This window comes from Platichthys flesus, chromosome 5 (assembly GCF_949316205.1).
Source record: "Platichthys flesus chromosome 5, fPlaFle2.1, whole genome shotgun sequence".
Lineage (NCBI taxonomy): Eukaryota > Metazoa > Chordata > Actinopteri > Pleuronectiformes > Pleuronectidae > Platichthys > Platichthys flesus.
The window spans coordinates 22384128-22397676 of record NC_084949.1 but is presented as its reverse complement, the minus strand read 5'-3'; the positions used below and the strand labels follow the sequence as shown (position 1 = coordinate 22397676).

The following is a 13549-nucleotide window of genomic DNA, read 5'->3' as shown; positions in this document are numbered from 1 at the left end:
ATTTATTTCAGTACCTATATAAACTTAGTCCTGTTTATTTCTGTTTAACGTCATTGGTTGTGCGTGAAGGTTTTTGTGACATTACATATAAACAAAACAACACAATTTTATAGTTAAATAAATCCCGTCGGTCTATGACACGTTTTGTACCGGATCTCCTCAACGCGCGGGAATTTCCGAGGCACAGGGAAGGCGACACCTTGACGTCACTTCCACCCGCGGGAAAATTCAGAATGTGACGTTTGACTTCCTCGGATCAAACAGACGCAAAGAAGAAGAAGAGGAAGAGGAGCGACAGTTTACGTCTTAATAACCACACGTGTGTGTGTGTGTGAGTGACATCACAATAACCGATAATTCAAAAATGGTGAGTACATGTTCACGTCTATCAGCTGTTTGTGTGACGCTCCACCGCTTAGCATTAGCTAGTAGTTAGCATCTAACTAACGGGAACAACACGAGTGGGCGACGTTTCCCAGCGACGACAGGACACTCACATATTTACTTTGCGTCATACATCTTAAAATACGGTGACAACTTTACGTGTTATTCAACCATTAGCGTCATTATCCACTGTCAGGACAGTTCTTCAAACATAAGCACTATTTAGCTAAACGACTATTTTCAATAAGGTCCCTGTTGAGGCACCAATGATGGGATTATAGACATAGTACAGACGGAGTTGTTGTTTTTGTACGAATCTAACTTAAACATGAGTTAGTTCTTAAATATTGAGTTAAAAACGCATCATATGTGAAATCCAAGATGGAGCCATGTTGCGTTTCTTCTTCGTCGGCTACAAGTGTGGCTCTCTGCTGACACCGGTGGCTGCAAAGTGTATTACAACAACACTGATGTACGTGCAGCGTGTTCAGTCTCTGGTTCTGATTACTGACAAACTCCTTTTTTCAAATTGTAATTTGAGAGCACGTCTTGTTTATTGTACTTGCATTCTGAATAATAGAAGTAGAAAGTTGTCATTGTTACTTGATGTCACGTTACATTTTCTGCCACAGTCAAAGAAGAGAGGACTGAGTTTGGAGGAGAAGAGAACTCGCATGATGGAGATTTTCTTTGAATCTGTGAGTTTTCCCATTGCCACACAATGTAACACAATTCATACTGTGCATGCATAGATTTAATTAAAGCGATCAATATAGATTTTTATTTTCTTTAACTCTTCTGCAACAGCATTGGTTAAATGTTGGTAGTATTGACTGATTAGTTTGTAAAGTAGATTAAAACTAAAATACAATCTATGTTGACATGTACAGTTGTGTTACTTATATAAAAACCTGCAACATACACAAGGTTTGTTTAAATATAGGATCTGCACACAGTATTCTCATAAATTAATCAGTTTCAAGAAGTCTGATTTAAATTTGAGCTTTTCTGAAAAGGGTAACATCTCAACATTGTAGAAACTCTTTGTATAATTAGGGTAGAAATTAGCAAAGTGAAATTTGCACTGGGTTGGAACTCAGTGTGGGTAAGGGTGTGTAACTCACCTCCACCTTCAGTCAAACATGCAAACAGACCGGCAGCCTTTTAAACATGCAACACACTGGCAGAGAACACAGAGGTGGTGGAAATGAAGTAATCTGGTTGCTAAGTTTTTTTTATAGAGTCTTGCACTCACACCCTGCTGGCTGTTCATTAGCTGGGGCAAAGGTTGCAGCAGATAATCATCCCAAACATGGCAAAATAATAAAAGACAATACTAGGAGCGAGCGCTGTATCAGCCGATACACAATTCTACTTGCTCAGGAATGATGATAAAGTGGGATTACATTTATATTAAACTATAGATTGTGGTCTATGGAATTTCTGCACAGTATACCTTTTGAGAAAGGCAGCCCATATGTCCCTTGGCAACATTTGCCAGCTCCTCCTGGGGCATCGTTAGGCCTTCTCATGCCAGATGAGATATATAATCTCTATATCATGTTCTGGGCCCACCCCAGGGTCTCCTACTGGTAAGATGAGCCCAGAAGAACCCCAAATTGAAGGGGCCCAGGAGGCCCCCTAAACAAATACCCCAACCACCTTTCAAAGTAAAGAAGCAGTTGCTCTATTTGGCCAATTGATAATGATAATAACAAGAATATACTACTAATAAAACGATTTCAGCGCCACAATAAATATAATTGTTTGAATGAAAGTACAGTTAATTGGCTCCTCAAAATGGTTTTAAGAGAGACATTCAAAGTCATGTAACTATACATACACAATTAAAACATTGTTGGATATCAATGCATACATTTATAAATTATATTAATTTATATACATTTTTCTGTGAGACTGATCAAAAAACAAAATGTCTCACCCTCTTTCTAGAAAGATGTGTTTCAACTGAAAGACATTGAGAAGATTGCCCCAAAGTCAAAGGGCATATGTGAGTAATGATCAACAGTTGTACTTTTTAATGATCAGTCAATGTTTGCTCTCTTCTTAACAAACTATGTACTTGCTTGTTGATGCATTTCCCCGGCTGGTTTCTAAATATGAGAAACAAATGAAAAGGTTAGAGTTATCTTTTTTTTTTGACAGAAATGTGAATTTTGCACCTGCAGACTAATAGATAGAACAGAGGATCTGGAAGTTTCAAAGTCCTAAAAGCATTGATTTGATCGGAAAAGTCTTTTTAATCTTAAATGTCACTTACAAAGGTCATTTTGCTAGGGGTAAATATTCCTCTAGCAAAATGTTTTTGGGATTATCTTCCTATTTGTCACATATTTCATGTCTCTGCTGAGCCTTTTCTAAAGCATAGAATCCTTTGTCTTTCTACAGCCCAGCAAGGCTACAAGTATTTGAGAGATAATCAGTAGAGATGCACTTCTCATGTTTATGTTTGTCTGAGCTATTTATTGTTGCATTACACTTTAGGAACTAAGGGCATGTGCACATTTTTTTAAGTCAGTTCAGTGTTTTAGCAGCTGATGTTAAAGGTCACTTTGCAATTGTATGCTTTTTGCTACATCAAGAGACAGGAAATGAACTGGAGTGTCAGATTACAGGGCGTTGTATTTACATTGCTACCTAAATTAAATGTGAAAAATAATGCAAATATTTTATTCCAACTATTAAATGTAAAACTAAGATTTGTGTGTGTGCCAAAGGGAGCATGTTGGAGACCCCAAATTCTGACCACTATTTGCTCGCCACTTCTATACTCTTCTTTCAACTGCTATTACACCTTCATAAACACTGCGGTGAAATGCTTACAGAGTTAGTAACGGCAACCTGGATTAGCCGTTACCATGTTAACTGTATTCAGTTGGCCTGTTTAAGTAGAACCAGACTTATCAACAGCAGAAATCTCATAGTGCAGAGTGCAGCTGAAAGGGTTTTAAATAAATAAAACACATTCCCTCTCTGTGTAAATATAGAGCCTTACATTACGAGTATCGGGGGAGATTTCATGAGAACAGCAGGTTTTAAAGTGCTCACTCCTGCAGAGGAACAGATCCATGTTGTGTCTCCGAGAGAACCGAGGAGGGGTTTGGTTTTAAACTGGACAAAACATGAATCTGCTGAAACTGGATCTTGTTGCTGTGATTAAAAGCACATGTTTCTGTCCCCTGTACTGGGGCATAATTTAGTTACTGAGTGATGGGGAAAGGGGGGGAGGGCAACAAGAGCTCTACATTTTGGGCACCTTTTCCTGTAGAGGAGGAGAAAATGTGAGAAAGGGGCCAAGCAAATGATCTCAGGGAAATGAGTGGTAACACACGAGGAACTGTTAAAAGGAAGTGGTTTGAAAAGAGGCAAAGAGTTCATTCAATCACGAAATTAAGAAAGAGAAAGAAAAGGATTGGGAAATGCAGAGTCAAGCATAGAAAGAGTGTGGTTGTTCATGCAGAATGTTTTACTTTCAATCCGTTTTTTTTACATTTGCTGCTGTTCAACATCCTCTCAGGACTCGGCCACTCACCACAGCAGATTAGCTCTTTCATTTTCACGGTGGAACGCCTGAGCTAACGTGTGGGCGTATCACATTTCACCACTGACACTGTTCAAGACTGTTCAAACTCTGCTCTATCACATCCTCTCATGCAACGCTCTCTCAGATAAATATAAACCGGCCAGATATGCTGCAGATGTGTGGGTTTCGTTTTGTGAACAGTTGCCAGGAGAACATAACTATAAGAGCTGATGCTAGGCTTGTGTGTTTTTTTTTTATCCTTTTGTATAATATGGCATTCTACTAAAATGTGCAGTTGTTTGGTCAAATACATCCAAAGACTTCTCATCTTGTACTGGCCATACCTTCTGAATTAGCAGTTATCAAATCAGTAATCTAAACATAGCATCAACTCTGGGAACTCAATGCAATGATAAAATATCAGGGATTGTGGAGTTTTAATGTGAAGGTGTCCTTGCCTCTCTGCTGCTTTAAGCTCCCATGACTGTGAAGGATGTGCTGCAAAGCTTGGTGGACGACAACATGGTGGACTGTGAAAGAGTGGGTACGTCCAACTACTACTGGGCCTTCCCCAGTAAGGCCTTAAATGCTCGCAAGCACAAACTGGAGGATCTGCAGAAACAGGTGCGGCCCCACAGCTGTTAGTCTGACCTGAGATCTCAATATCTGCAGATGTTACTAAATTGAAAAATTATCACAGCAGAGGAGCACGGTGTGTAGCTTAAAGAGATCAAGCTTTGAACTCGATAATTGAGATGCGTCTTTCCTGAGAGCTGTGGTTTATGCAGGTAGTTTCACACCAGCCTGCTTTGTTATGTAAGACACATCCGCACAGAGATGGGCTGAGAGTAGAGAAAGATTTCTTCCTCTTTGCAATGTGTTCACTGCAGTTTACAGTAAATTAGTTTTGCCTTTAGTGAGCAAAAACAGCGATTGAATCAAAGGAAGACTTTTTATTCATGTGTTGTTTTATGTTTTAGATCTGAATTAAATAACTATTCAAAATGATGTCTCACTTGGTGGCTGTGAAGAGAGCTTTTCTCATCACTGCTCGTCTTTGAATATCCAGTTATCTGTGATGACCCATTTTCCCTCTCCCACTGCATGGCAGACAGATGGTGTGAGGGTGGTGACTCCACAGAGAACATTGGCCACCAGATATGTAGGACAAAAGTTACGAAGGCGCAATCTGTCTCGAGATAATGACACTTGGTCGCACCACAACACAAAATGATATTCTGTGCAGCCTTTAGTAAGACACCACAGAATTTGGCCATAAGAATATGTTGTGTGTTATGTTTGAATGGCAGCATCTATTTAATAATTGTAGTAATACAAATGATAGAGTCCTGGATGTTATGACTAAGAAATTAGTGTTTTGATGGGGGTATAATTTTCAACATAGCTCCCTTCTGCCAGTTTAACTAAAAGTGTGCTTCAGCAGCACTCTAATTATATATTAATGCAGATGAATCATTTCTGTAATGATGTGGTCGACCTTAATGCTCCACCAAGATCCAACAGTCCCAAATCGCCCCCACTCATAGATATCAGTGTCCTAAGTATGCATCAAGATCCACTGATGATTCACTGGGAAATTGGTGAAAAAATTAAATGTTTAATCAAAGAAAATTAAGACAAACTTCTTCTTCTTTAATGGTTATAACCTCTGGCCTTTTCTTTGCTATTTAAAAAAAAAATCAAAAGGACAAAGTCTGCTGCTCCGCCGGAAAATAGTATGAAGCACATCTGATTTGATTTGTTTCATGAAATCCCATTAAATCCCCGTTAAATCCTGTTGGATTTTAAAATTAGTTTGATATCAATATTTGAATTTCATTTAATGCGGTTTTCTTTTTAAGATATCTGATGCCAAACAGAGAAAAGTGAGTCTGCAGAAAGTTGTTGAAAAGGCAAAAGTCGGACGTCAAGATACAGTAAGAAGAGTTTCACATACTTCCTTAATATATATATGGAAAGATCTACGTGTTTTTAACATAAAGTGCATAAATTCAAATGAATGATTATCATAAACTGATCTGTGTCTATTTAGAAAGAGAGAAGCTCCCTGCTGAAGGAGCTGCAGGCTCTGAGAGAGGAACGAACTCAGCTGAAGGCCGAGGTGGAGAAGTACAGAGAATGTGACCCAGAAGTTGTCGAGGAGATGAGTGAGTAAAATCACACCAAGACTGTTTGAACTTTTAAGCTTTAGCATAAATCAGTTCCCCTGTAATTACTGACAAGAGAAATCCACCCCTGTGTAAAATGCTGCACAGTCCAGCACAGTAATGAAATGTTAATGTACTTTTACTAAATGTAGTCTTCAGTTCTTGTTTGTCTCCAAACATTTACATTGTTTGTTTAGCTCAGAGTTTTTCTGCTTCTAAAACAGAAGTTTGTAAACGCCACTTGTCCCGTTTTAGGGTTACGGTTAAAACTCCTAGGCTGCTTTGTAGTCTGGACAGAAATAGAGACGTTTGGAAACATCAAACAATATCTTCAACTGCATTTGCTTCCTGATGACAGCCACTCATTCTTAATTTGCACCATTTCTTTTGTAATAAAAAGGAAATTAGACTAATTGAAAGATAGATGGAGCGCTGGGTTCCGACATCAAGAGGCTCACAGAGGCAGATGGTGCTGTTTTGCAACCAGTGAATGATCTTTTAAACTGAGATTCAATGGAGAAACATCCAAGAAACTAAGCACCTGAGGAGTTTATGACTAAAACTTAACATGAAAGCTTTTTTGTTCCATTCCAGTCTCCTAGAAATTGGCAAATATTGTTGTGATAAAATAAAAACTCCATAAAGTTGGCAGACATCAACATTTTTCACCTATTTTTTTTAAGCTATTCAAAACACAGATAGCTTAATTGGTGTTAGAAATTCCCTTTAAAACCAAAAGGGCTGCAACGAACTTGGACACCAATCAAAAGCTCCAACTCTCTCACACACACAGACACAGGTGTGGCCCAACGCTATCTTGGGTGTTCATGCAGCTCTACATGCTGTATATGGTCTGAATGCATCCTAATGCATTATGGGAGGCACCTTGATCTAAGTGCTTAAATTGATTAAGTCGATCCGATGCTCCTCTCACAGCTCCCTCACCCTGCTCGGTCACATTCCATCCTGCACATCACCTGCGGTGCATCCGCGTGCACCAGAAGGGTGTTCACGAGTGCCATGTGTCACAACGCCTGACTTTAGCCTGCTCTGATTGGTCGGAAGGGCGAGGCTCACTCAGATGAGAGTATATCCTCGCTGCTGCCAGGTGGTTTTATGAGCCTGATTTACTCGAGCTTTTAACAGCAGCTCTCAAAATAAGACATTAACAACACTATATTGGTCACATATTGAAGCTTTAATTCAAGTTAAATGTTGACAGTTTCATGTATGACCACATTCTTGTGTACGAATGAACAAAAATGCCTCTGGGCCTTTTGTCAATATAAGTCTGCTGTCAAATACAATTAAATACAGGTTATCTTGTGTCAAACAACCAAAAGGGAGTCAATTCTGAGGTCCTGGTGTCATTTACAATCATTTGTTTTTGTATTGCTCTGCAACAGAGTCAGACTTTCTCACGGTAAAAGTCAGCGAGAAAGTGGGAACTTATCATAAATGATCACTCAACAGTTTACATCTTTATCTCTTCTGGGTTTAACACTAGATTTTCAGTGTTAATGTCAGTTGAATGAACCTGGTAACCTCTGACCTGAGAGATGAGGTTAAAAGCTTTTAAGACAAAAAACAGTTCACTGAGAATGACCTCTTTACTGACTGATGCACCTGTTGCATGGTTTGTACACAGCTAATAACGATTTAACAAGCATCCCTAATGGCTTAGTGTTAATGTTTCAGCTGAGGGGTGTGTGTCTGTCACTTTATGTACACGTGTAGTTAAGGTATCATTAAAACCATCTGGTTTGTTTACCTGCTGCTCCTAATGTTGCATCAGATTTGCATTTGGTGTGCACACACACTTCAGCTGTTTTTTTCCATTCCAACATCACACCACAACTCAACTGCTGACTGTCACTCCACTGCAGATTCATAATAACTTGTGCTAATGAAACCAGAGATCCCCATTGTCCTATTGGTTTTATTGTTTAGTCTTTTTTTGCACTTGAACAAGTATGCGACAAGCAAATGAATCGTTGTGTTCAAGGCATACAGACCTTAAAGAGTTAAGTATTTTTTGTAACATACTTCATTACAGGGATATTAAAAATGTTTAAAAACATCAATTTAATTAGCAGTTCAACTCTCTTTAAATTCATATCATCAGGTGTTTAATTAAGACAACTGTGTAAACTGAATTTGTTGACATTTGATCAATGGTGGAGGTGAAAGTAGAACTGGGCGATATGACCAAAGATGATATCATTATATCACTTTTGTTATTGTGCCATTTATCAAAAATATATTGCATAATCAAAAAAAATGTATTACCCAGGCCTCGGTCAAAGAAGACATTCCAACTCTCTCTGGATCTTGCCCCTCTAACTGAAATCGGAGGCTCCAGCAACGTTTTCTCATGCTCAGCCTCGGCTTGCTATTCAAAGACGCACCGAAATTAGAAAGATGAACCCGGAAGTTAATGAGGCAGAGAAAAGAGAGGCTTTCTTTTATTTTCTCTTGTTCTTTCTTTTGCATTTATCTCTGTCTCCACTTGCCTTCAGGTTTTGTTTTCTCCTTTTTTAAGTACACCACACGCACAGCGCTGTTGCAGATAACCCCTAACCACCCACCCCTCCTCCAGTGAAACTCAGATTGTATCATGAGAGCGTTGTGCAGTTATACAGAGTGTGCATGACATTATGATATGTCTGCACCTGAAGGGGGTTATACTGAACTTGCACAATGGGCGCGCTCAGACCTGTTCGTGCAGATCTGATGCGCATTGGCTCAGGGAAACATCTGAAAAGCAAATGTCTGTTCAGAAACTAAAGTAAATGTATTGAACTAAATTTGAATACATTTGTGCATTGGACTTAGAGTGTGTGTTTTATCTCATTAGATCACACCCACAGTACGAGGTGTTCTCAGTAAAATCCCCATTGAAAACACAAATGCCAGCGACAGTGAACAGATGACATTTTTTGATCTAAGCTGGATTTGTCAGGCAAAAATGTTTGACAAATTGTGCAACACCCAAGTGGGATGCTGTGGGCGGGCAAAAGATACCATGAAGAAAACAAAGCTGTATGCATGGCATGTATGTGAGGGCAGTAATTACAGTTTCTCCAGGTCCATGAGTCTAAGATTCTTCCATTCAGTCCCTCGCACTAGGAGCTGGGGTTTATAATCGTGAACATCAACTTTTGTTTTAACTGTGGCATAATCATTAAAAGCTAAAATAAACATAGAGAAGGCGTGGTGGGAGCTCCACCTGTTCAGGCTCATTCCAGCAACTGTGATGAATGCACCAGATATTTTAGTTGGATTTTTTGTTTTTTTGTCCTAGCAGATAAATCAACACCTGTGGATTGTTATCATGGACTCATCAAAATGTTTTAAGTACTGCTTGAAGGTAGAGACAATATTCCATGTGCATGAATTAAGTGGAGTTCCCTGCTTTTGTTTAGGACTTGTTCATTACATCTTTTTACAGAGAGATGCAAAAACTACCTGAAGGATTAATGTTGAATTTGATTTGTGTTCTTTCTTTTTCAGGAAAGTCAAATATCACAGCGAAAGAGGCTGTCTCCAGGTGGACAGGTAAGCCATCTTTAGTTTTAAATTCATAAACAAAGGTATAAGAAGTCTGGAATCCAGCTACAAAAATGAGTTTTTTTAATCAGTTAGATAATTGGAAACTATTCCTGAATATGAATTAATAATTTAAGTCGTTTTTCAATTTGATGGTTTCAGGGGGATTTATGCTGTTGAACAGCCGTTAAAGACGTTTGGTTAAATCACCATCATTTTTTGGTTTATTAAATGGTGAAGTATGACCGTTGAAATGTAAAAAAAACACAATGTGACATGTGACTCATTACTGTTATTATACAGACAAACAAACCCCTTCCCTTTGAGAGACTTCAACTAGCAAAGATTTACTATATTTATTCAAGAAATGACTTAATATGTCAAAACAGTTTTCTGTTTTTGCTTCACACCTGCACAACACAGCGGAGGAGTTCCTGCCTCTCTCTCGGACGTTTGCGTTCACACGTGCAGTCGTGCACCTCCTCCGCACCACGTTCGCAGTATCTGTTTTGAAAGCAGCCATTGTCACCTGGGTTTTTTTCAGCACATATTCAGCTTTACAATGACTGTGGATTGGCTCATTCCATTGATTACTTACTTGACGAAGGTTGCGAGGGCACTTGTGTCCGGCCTGTCACCTCCTGGTCGTCGGCACTTAGGCTCTCTGTGTGTTCGTGAGTTGACCTCGATCGTATCCATGGAGACGGCTGACCTTTGGGGACCATGGGGACCGGCCAGGCCTGCAGTGTTTCACTGCTCTTTCAACATTTTTCATAAGTCCTGCTTTCAGTCTGACTTGGAAAATTTAGACTTTACTGACATAGCATTATACTAAATTTAAATGACTGTGAGTCATACCTACCTCAGCCTTGAGTTCTCCTTCCCTCATCTGTGGTGGACAGTACAAAATGAAACCGCCTGAGGTGGTTCCTCACAGCACTGTCAGCAACAACGGCTGCTTTTTTAAACTACAATATGTAATGGTCACTTATTATGTTGCAGCTGTGATCTACATTTTTATAAGAAAATGCATGGATGACCATTAGTAGATTACATTCTCCTTGGAACCATTGTAATACCATCTTTACTTGGATGGGTAGAAGTGGTGGATTAATCTATTTGAGCCCTTTTTAATGTATAAAACAATAATGTGTTTACTGTGTAGCTTCAGTAATCTCTGTTCACTAGAACACTTGTCTTATAGAGCAGGGCGCAGCAAACCCCTGCAGGCCTTTAACAATCCTGTTAGGTGAGTTCAGTCACCGAGGGCTGCAACTGGTTCTGTAGAAGTTGTGCTGTGTAGCCTCGTGAAACTGACAGACATCTAAACATTGACAAGTGCTTACATAGAAGCCCAGACATAATAAATCATTTCACTTAAATTATATAAGCTCACTTAACAATTGATGTACAGTGAGCAGGCAAGAGTTATGACGGGTACAAGCTGTGCTGTTATAGACAGAAGAAGACATACACGAAAGAAACTAGGCGATATCTTTAAAACCATGCTCCTGAGAGGAGGAGAGGATTGAAGACATCTGTCACAGTCTTGTGACCAAAGATAGCCATGGACACAGAGCCATTAGCCAATAGGAATGCAGTATGAAAGCACACAGTGATCAACATGACTCAAATACGTAAAAGTCATAGATGGATGTAAAATGGATGCACAGAGTCATCTTGCATAGCTCCGCTGTTCACCATCACTACTACATTGTAGATAGATAACTCTCAATGTTTTATAATCGGCTACAAAGTTGATTTGTGAATCCAGATCACTCCGAATATAAATGTGTGTTTCTAGCTTTTTACTGTGCTTTGCAAAGATAAATTCTCACATTAGATTCTCAAGGTAAATTCACCACCATGAATCATTAGATCAAGAGATAATGTATTCCAAATCACCTGCTTTCATCACAAGTCAACAGAGAGCGTTTGACCCACAGTTGAATGGAAATGCTGACTGCTGTTTAAAATGCTTTCATTAGTCGGTATTTGTGCATTGTCTATTCTAAACCTGCCTGTTTGCAACGGGGCTGTTTGCAGCTTTCTGCTCCGCCACAGCTGCACAAAGAGCTATTCACCTGTTTATTCAAAGTTCAGTGAAGTGCTCAGTACATAGACCTGTGCATTTAAAGTTTATCAATATTGAACATAGCGTGTGTCCAAGTCGCAGCACATTCCACAGTCTGCAGTTCCTTATTCCTTTTTAGGTGATTGGATGAATGGTTCTCAATGTATCTGAGCCACACACACATTTTTCTGGGCTTTTTTTTTTTAGATTCGTAGACTGAAAGAACTTGAGATCAGAGTGAAGCTCTCATAATCCCAGGCTCATTTTGCTGCCGCACTCTATATATCCTGATGGGCAGCCCTGTCACTGTATCTCAACTCATGAAGTGTGATTTTGGTTTTCAGATAATGTCTTTGCCATCAAGTCGTGGACCAAGAAGAAGTTTTCCTTTGATGACAGCCGCATCAATAAAGCCTTCGGGATCCCTGAGGACTTTGACTACATGGACTGATTCATATTCTGCTCGTGGACACCAGAAGAGGAAAAATAAGAGCTTAAGCTTCAGTTTGAAGCCTCCGCACCTGGTCTCTAACGTCTGTTCTGCGCATTAGAGTGAAAATAAAGCTACCAGGATTTATACAAAAGCCCGGGGGTGGGCTTTGAGTCCGGATGGATAACCGTGAGTTTGCTGCAACAGATGGACTTTATCAGCAGATATTTTTGCTTTGGTGCAACCAGAGACTGAACCGTCCATTAGTGGCTGTGAGGAGTGAGTGGGTTCTGAGCAGCCAGACGTTGGGGACACCTGTTTGCATGAAAACTGAGAACTCCAAGTTGATGATGGAGAGGAATCAACACTTAACACCGATGTGTCACCAGTGATCTAATTCATATGGTGTTAGCAGATGGTTTGGAATCGAATGCTTTGGCAATTTTTATGCCTTATTTTCATGTACTTGTCGGGCAGCTAAAAAAAACTGTTTAATCCGAAGCGTATTCTGTTCATTCATAAGTGTACTGGGACTGATGTGAGAATTCAATTATAGAGGATACGCTTAGGATATGTTGTGTCTACAAGTGCTGTACATATTTAGGTTTTTTGCAGAAACCCTTTTCTTGTGTTGCAACTAAAACGTCCCTCTGAGTTTTACAAGACGTTTTTCCTGCAGCTGTATTCTTTTAAATGCATTTACAGCAGGCCTCCAAATCGTTTGTATTTTTGTTTTACCTCTGTAAGAACAGAAAAGGAACCTTGTTGCCATGAAATATCTAGAATGACTCAACTTCTGCGTTTTCAACCCTTTTTTTTTTCCTGCTGAACCAGATGTAAAACAGGTAGTTGCATGTTCTGTGTTTACTCAATGACCCTGTTGTCACGTTCAGTTTTATCTGTGTTTGTCGAGTTAAATTTCAAATGTGCTCTCTGCTTGTCTTGTCATTAATTACATGTAAACATGTTACTTTCTTTTATTTGACAGTATATTGGAGTTCTTTCATCTCTAAGTCGTTGAGGAGAACAAGTTTATATTAGGAAACAAATGTCATGGGCACATTATGTATCCTTGGAAACACAGTAGTGATTAAGCTCTATTATATAGACTCATAGGGATAATCAGTCACTAGACAATGGGCAAATGCCACTATTATCATATGTACATTTATTGTGGCAACCCTAAGCCTGTTGTTAGTACAACACTGATCCACTAAAAAAAAAATCTAAGTACCTCACTGCACTTTGGTTTGGAGGACCTGACACACCTGCAAACTAGTAACCTGAGTGTGTGTTCATGTGTGTACCTGCCCAACTCGTCCCAACTATGATTCATGAGTCAGAGATGCTTAAACAGAGCATAGTTTTACCTATGTGTCACTCACCTAACTTAGTCATTT

General features: G+C 39.4%; 1 protein-coding gene across 1 annotated transcript; it reads left to right on the top strand.

Annotated features, from left to right (window-relative positions):
* Window positions 1-69: 69 nt before the first annotated feature.
* mnd1 (meiotic nuclear divisions 1 homolog (S. cerevisiae)) lies at window positions 70-13085 on the top strand. The gene is made up of 8 exons (XM_062388081.1): window positions 70-367; window positions 1017-1082; window positions 2338-2395; window positions 4404-4552; window positions 5791-5865; window positions 5982-6096; window positions 9610-9654; window positions 12064-13085. The coding sequence occupies exons 1-8, from the start codon at window positions 365-367 to the stop codon at window positions 12168-12170; spliced, it is 618 nt and encodes a 205-aa protein (XP_062244065.1). The 5' UTR covers window positions 70-364; the 3' UTR covers window positions 12171-13085.
* Window positions 13086-13549: the final 464 nt, after the last annotated feature.